At 37.9% G+C, this 7,370-nt stretch overlaps 1 protein-coding gene across 7 annotated transcripts in view; it reads left to right on the top strand.

The window, feature by feature from the left end:
• TIA1 (TIA1 cytotoxic granule associated RNA binding protein) overlaps positions 1 to 7,370 on the top strand; it is a 39,990-nt gene extending 32,620 nt beyond the window's left edge. For 5 of the 7 annotated variants that reach the window (XM_007521242.3, XM_007521243.3, XM_060187130.1 and 2 more), the window contains 2 exons: positions 3,386 to 3,531; positions 4,728 to 7,370. In XM_007521242.3, the coding sequence (XP_007521304.1) occupies positions 3,386 to 3,531; positions 4,728 to 4,854 (273 nt within the window). In that variant the 3' untranslated portion in view covers positions 4,855 to 7,370. The remainder of the gene's footprint in view (positions 1 to 3,385; positions 3,532 to 4,727) is intronic. The other 2 variants (XM_060187127.1, XM_060187128.1) reach the window with 1 other exon arrangement.

Here is a 7,370-nt window from a genome sequence, read left to right on the forward strand (position 1 = left end):
TGATCAGTGCTCTGGTAAAATAAGTAAATAAATAAATATTTAAGAAAATGGAAAAAAAAAAAAAAAAGTCCACCAAGAGTGATAAAACCATGGTGTAGATACTGAGTGCTCCATCAATAACCTTAATAGAAATAAACAAATCTGGGGACTAAGAAATGGCACACCTGGTTAAGCACACAGGTTATAATGCTCAAGGACCGAGTTCGAGCCCCCAGTCCCCACCAGCAGGGAGAAAGCTTCACAAGTGGTGAAGCAGTGCTGCAGGTGTCTCTCTGTTGCTCTCTATCTCCCCCTTCCTCTCAATTTCTGATTGTTGTCTCTACCAAATAAATAAAGATACCAAAAAAAATTTTTTTTAAGAAATAAATAAATCTGTAAAAATATAATATACTGATGGGCCAGGTGGTGACACACCTAGTTGAGCATACCTGTTAAAGTGCGTGAGGACCCTGGGTTCCAGCCCCCGGCTTCCCACCTCCAGAGGGAAAACTTCATGAGTGGTGAAGTAGTGCCGCAGGTCTCTCTCTGTCTCTCTCCCTTTTCACCAACCCTTTCCTTCTCAGTTTCTGGCTGTATCTATCCAATAAATAAAATAATATTTTTAAAGATTTTATTTATTTATGAGAAAGATAGGAGGAGAGAAAGACTCGGGACCTCATGCTTGAGAGTCCAGAGCTTTACCACTGTGCCACCTCCCAGACCACATATTTTGTTAATTATTAAAAAGATATATATCATGTAAAAAAAAACCTAACAGGATATTAAATTCTTTGTAATAATCAGGATGATTTATTCACATAATACTTGGAGAGTTTAACTTACAAGCATGCTTGGTTTGATGGAAATAAAAATATAAAGAGCTAAATAAATATATCTTGACATTTTCTTTCTGATTTTGTTCTTTTTTGTTTTAATTCTTCCTTTCCAAGGTAGCTTGATTCCTTAAATAAATAAATAGGGGCTGGGCGGTAGCGCAGTGGATTGAACACACATGGCGCAAAGCACAAGACATCAGGATCCCGGTTTGAGCCTCCGGCTCCCTACCTGCAGGGAGGTCGCTGCATGGGTAGTGAAGCAGCTCTCCTCCTCTGTCTTCCCTTCCTCTCCATTTCTCTCTGTCCTATCCAAATAAATAAACAAACAAATATTAAAGTATGCCACCCAGGGAAATGGCTCAATTGGCCTAAAGTTCCCAATTTGATCTTCTGTGTCACATGTGCCAGAATTTTGCTCTGGCTTGTCTCTCTTTTCTCTTGTTCTAATGTAAAGCTGTCTCGTATAAGATAAATGATTTTTTTAATATTTATTTTATTTATTCCCTTTTGTTGCTGCCTTTGTTGCTTTATTGATGTTGTCGTTGTTGGATAGGACAGAGAAATGGAGAGAGGATGGAAAGACAGACACCTGCAGACCTGCTTCACCACCAGTGAAGCAACTCCCCTGCAGGTGGGGAGCCGGGGGCTCGAACCAGGATCCTTACACTGGTCCTTGCACTTTGCGCCACCTGTGCTTAACCCGCTGCACTACCGCCCGACTCCAAAGATAAATGATTTTTAAGGGAGCTGGGCGGTAGTACAGCGAGTTAAGCGCAGGTGGCACAAAGCCTAAGGATCCTGGTTTGAGCCCCTGGCTCCCCAACTGCAGGGGAGTCCCTTCACAGGGGGTGAAGCAGGTCTGCAGGTGTCTATCTTTCTCTCCCCCTCTCTGTCTTCCCCTCCTCTCTCCATTTCTGTCTTATCCAACAACAATAACAACAACTACGATAAACAACAAGGGCAACAAAAAGGGAATAAATAAATATTTTTTAAAAAGATGTTTAAAAGCCTGAATTATTACTATTACTATTGTTATTATTATATTTTTTTTTACCAGAGCACTGCTCAGCTTTGGCTTATGGTTTGAGGGACTGAACCTGGGACTTTGGAGCCTTGGGCATGAGAGTCTCTTTGCACAACCATTATGCTATCTACCCCACCTCTAATAATCAAACCTTCCTTCCTTCCTTCCTTCCTTCCTTCCTTCCTTCCTTCCTTCCTTCCTTCCTTCCTTCCTTCCTTCCTTCTCCAGGGTTATTGCTGGGGCTCAGTGCCTGCACTACAAATCCATTGCTTCTACAGGCTATTTTTTCCCTTTTTGTTGCTCTTGTTGTTTATCGTCAATGTTACTGTTATTGCTCTCATTGATGTTGGATAGGACAGAGAGAAATTGAGAGAGGAGGAGAGAAAAATAGACCTGCTTCACTGCCTATGAAGCGACTACCCTGTATGTGGGGAGCTGGGACTCGAACCTGGATCCTTGATGCTGGTCCTTGCACTTTGCGCTATGTGCGCTTAACCCTCTGCGCTATCACCTGGCCCCCATAACACATCTTTTCCATCTAAATAAAACAGCCTTTGGGACAGTTTACAAAATATTTTATACTATATGCTTTTATAATGCATATTAATACTGAGTTTAATGTTTATATCAGGAAATTAAAGGCCAGTCAGTGGCACACCTGGTTATAAGTACTCACATTACAGTGTGCAAGGACGCAGGCTCAAGCCTCTGGTCCCCACCTGCACGGGAAAAGCTTCATGAGTGGTAAAGCAGTGCTATAGGAGTCTGTCTATCTCTCTACCTCCCTCTCCCTTCTCAGTTTCTCTCTGTCTCTACTGAATAATAAATATATTTAGGAAATTAACTACTGCCTTATAAAGTATGTGTCATTCAGAGAGAAGATCATATAGAATTATAGCAGCAGGGACCAAGTGGTTGAGTGCATGTTACCAAACACAAGGATCCAGGTTCAAACTCCCAGTCCTCATATGCAGAGGGGAAGCCTCATGATCAGAAAAAGCAAGGCTGCTACAGTTCTCTCTCTATTTCCTCCACTTCAAGCACCCCTCCCCCATTTCTCATTGTTCTAGCAAATAAAAATGAAAGAAAAAACTTGCCATTGGGAGCCAAGCCCCAGTGATAATCCTGTTGGGGGGGTAGGAGAATTGCAGCACTGTAACCTTAACATTTTTTTTTAAGAGTCACATTCTGAATTCTCATTTTAATTATAATGATGAGGAGTTGGGTTGTGGCTTACCCAGTATAGTAGACACCTTTTCCTTATGCACAAGGACTCAGGTTTGAGCCCCAGGCCACCACATGGGAGCATGTGGAGAAGCAGTGAAGCAATGGAGAAGCAATGAAGCAATGCTATGATGACTTTCTTCTCTCTATTCCTCTCTGTTTCTTCCCGTTTAAACAAGGAAAAAACTAAGTATAATTGAAATCTAAAAGCAAAATAATTATAATGATGACTGTATCATGACTATTTGTGGTATATTAGAACTGTATGTGTACATAAAACTGTAAAAAATACTGAATTATCTTTTACAATTCTACTTAATAGCAGAATCAAATTGGATATCCACAACCGTATGGCCAGTGGGGCCAGTGGTATGGAAATGCACAACAAATCGGCCAGTATATGCCTAATGGTTGGCAAGTACCTGCATATGGAATGTATGGCCAGCCATGGAACCAGCAGGGATTTAAGTAAGCATATTTGTTCTTTTTCTTTAATATTAGTCTTTGGAAATGTCAAGAATGTACAAAGAGGAGTCCAGGAGGTGGCGCAGTGGATAAAGTATTGGACTTTCAAGAATGAGGTCCTGAGTTTGATCCCTGGCAACACATGTACTAGAGTAATGTCTGGTTCTTTCTCTCCTCTTATCTTTTTTTAAATTTATTAATTTATTTATTCCCATTTGTGCCCTTGTTTTATTGTTTGTTATTATTGTTGTTGTTATTGATGATGTTGGATAGGACAGAGAGAAATGGAGATGGGGAAGACAGAGGGGAGGGAAAAATAGACACCTGCAGACCTGCTTCACCGCTTGTGAAGTGACTCCCCTGCAGGTGGGGAGCCTAAGGCTCGAACTGGGATCCTTATGCCGGTCCTTGTACTTTGCACCACGTGCGCTTAACCGTTGTGCTACCGCCTGACTCCCCTCTCCTCCTGTCTTTATCATTTAATAAATAAATAGGGAGCTGGGCGGTAGCGCAGCGGGTTGAGTGCAGGTGATGCAACGCTCAAGGATCCCGGTTTGAGCCCCCTGCTTCCCACCTGCAGGGAAGTCACTTCACAGGAGGTGAAGCAGGTCTACAGGTGTCTATCTTTCTCTTCCCCCCTCTGCCTTCCCCTCCTCTCTCCATTTCTCTCTGTTCTATCCAGCAATGACAACAACAATAATAACTACAACAATAAAACAACAAGGACAACAAAAGGGAATAAATAATTTTTTTTAAATAAATAAATAAAATATCAAAAAATACTCTGAAGACATTTTAAGTATTTACATTATGTGTGTCCTCTCTAAAGGTTTTTATTCAGCCGTTGAAGAACTTAATTCAGAGTGGTTTTCCATTTATAATTTTCAATGTATTTCTAAAAGTTTGCCTAGTAATGTATTGCAGTCAGCTACAACATTATAAAAATCTTGTCCGTGTTTGGTAATGAATGAATCAACAAATACTTAAGAAAATCTGTAATCCAGGAAGTGGTGAAATTGACAGAGTGCTAAATTTGCAAGTATGAGGTCCCAAGATCGATCCCTGGCATCACATGTAATCTGACACAAATGTGCAGTCATTGGGTGCTTGAGCTTGTATTTGTTACTTGTTTTTGGCTTTATATTTTATTTTAATTGGTATTTTCTCCTCCCCTCTTCTTTTTTCACATTCTCTACCAGTCAGGCACAATCTTCTGCACCATGGATGGGACCAAATTATGGAGTGCAGCCACCGCCAGGACAAAATGGCAGCATGTTGCCCAATCAACCTACAGGGTATCGAGTGGCAGGATATGAAACCCAGTGAAAAAAGCACTCCACAATCTGAAGCCAGTGGCTTGAGGCTACCAGGAGTGTAGTAAAGCCGTTGTTTACTTAAAGGTTTGTCAAATCAGTCAGTGCAAATGTCAGATACAGTGTATTTATTTAAAATATTCATTTTTTAATCATGAAATTACTTATCCACATTGTTTTAAAAAGAAACAAGATGCTGGATATCTGCCAATTTTTGCCTTCATTACTTTTTTTGATAAAGTTTCTCAGATCCTTGTTTCAAATACAAATGCAGGGATTGCTGCCACTTTTTTAAAATTAAGAGGCAGAAAATTGCACAATGTTAAACTTTCTCCACTAAGGTAGTATGCAGTTCTAGTTTGCATTCCTTGCTATGATTTAAGACATGTAATATAAAGATGTAAAAAGAAGAAAGAAAAACCAAAACTGTGCAGAATCTAGAAGTTCTTTGTAATCTTCAGCTTATGCACAATTCTGTTTAGTTTGAGTTTTTTTTTTTTTTAAGACATTGTTTGAACTGTCCCATCTTCACTGTTTCCCCTTTGGGGTTTTTAAATATAAATTATTAGTTTACATTAGTTTTATATCTACGTTTTCCCACAAATTTGTCTTGCCTTATTAAAGTTCTGTAAAATTTAGCTAAAGCAGTGACCCTCACTTAGATTGAAAACTTTTCTCAGATGGATTGATACTTGCATTCATCTTGTGTTTTATACGAGAAGGTGCCTCAAGACTTCCCAGTTGTATCTGTTTTAATGGATTTTTATCTTCTGTCATAAACTTTGCTATGTACCAGGAGACATAAAAACAAAAACTTGTTACTAAAGAGAACCTCTAACATGTAATAAGTTTTTATGAATTGATGTTGATTTTATTTGTCACATTCTGAATTTACATGTATTATTTCCTTATGTAAAATGTTTTAGCAGTTTATTATTTTGCACAGTTAGTGAACTTTCCAATGTCATTTCCTTCTTAAAGGCATCATGCAGAATTGACAGGAGATTTGTGAGGTTTAAGTTGTTTGCATGTGAATATAAAATACATAACTTTGATAGCCTTTAAATACAAAGTCATCTGTTCTTTTTAAAGAATATTGAGACACAAAGTTATATGTAAAAGAATATATTAATTTGCTGTTTTCTAGTTATGTTTACTCAAAAAGAACAAGTCAAATTGATTTTAATGTGTACAAATGATAGCTGTGAAACTGTAGAATATTCTTATGTCAGGCTCGGGGTTCATTGTGAGCTCTAAAATTAGCCTGAAGGACCAGCCAGACAAAGCATTTTTTTAAATGTTCAGAGGCCAAAAGATTTTTTTAAATCTTTAAATCCTACCTCTTTAAACAGCCTTCAAAGTGGAAAATCCTCAGTGCAATCATTAGTTTGATTATTTTGGTAGCTGTTTTCCTGGAGTTCCCAATTTTATTATTTTGGGGTGACTCCAAGCATTAAGAGGTTTTTAATCTTTGATGGCATTTGTTAAAGTTTTGGATTTTCAAATACATTTCAGAATCTCTTAGAAGAGTGGGATTTTGTTTTTGCTTTCAGTGAAGGTTACAAACTTAAGTTCTTCCTTAGCTCACAAAGAGAAAGGATCCCCAGTATATATATTTGGATAGTTGGTTGCTTTTAAGACCTCAGAGAGCTCCTAGCATTTTATTTAGGAAATGAAAAGACCTGGCTTCATCTTCTAGGTAGGAGCAAAAGACTCTAAGCTGGCTCTAAGCCAATAAAGACTGTTGTAAACCAGAGCCCAGGAAAGACAGCTCATAAGTGTTAAATTCTCTGGAGCTCAATTCTATGCAGTTGTACTGATGTTTCATTTTTAAGTGTTGATACATTAAAAGTTGCTTTATGGAAGATGAGTACGTTTTTTTAAGTACTTGGAAATTTTATTTCCATGTTAACATCTACAGATCAGGGCATGCAGCCAACAGCAGCTTAAATGAAATAAAGTATCAGGAAGCTATTTTTAGATTCTTTTGACTTATGATTCTCTCTTAGGACCCTCATTGTTGTTTCATTCAAAACCATTTTACATCCTATACCATCTGTGAATTGCAGGGTATTTTATTTGGGCATAAATAATTTAATCCAAGCAAAAGTGTAGTTTTTCTGTCATTTTGACTAAAGTAATATTTTTTATTAGCCAGTATATTTTCTTATTGCACAGATCTTTAAATGTATGTTGACTACCTTTTGAAAAGAAGGTGGTAGTACAAATAATGAAAAGGTTACTACTGAACAAATGAACATTTCAGGAACATTACTAACTTGGGTTTAAATGTTATTGTTAAATCATTTAAAGATCTTGCAGTCTACAAATACTGGTCTTTATCAGGTAAGGAAATAAAAACAATTTTTTAATGGTTTCATCCTCTACAACATGCATTCAGATTTTATTTTAAAATACATCTGGTACTGTAAAGAACCCAAAGTGATACACACTTAATGCACCATTGACCCAGTATTCTTTCTTTGCCCTGACTATTTGAATATTAAAGTTCCTTTATGTTTTCTATAA

Source organism: Erinaceus europaeus, chromosome 3, assembly GCF_950295315.1.
Source record: "Erinaceus europaeus chromosome 3, mEriEur2.1, whole genome shotgun sequence".
NCBI lineage: Eukaryota > Metazoa > Chordata > Mammalia > Eulipotyphla > Erinaceidae > Erinaceus > Erinaceus europaeus.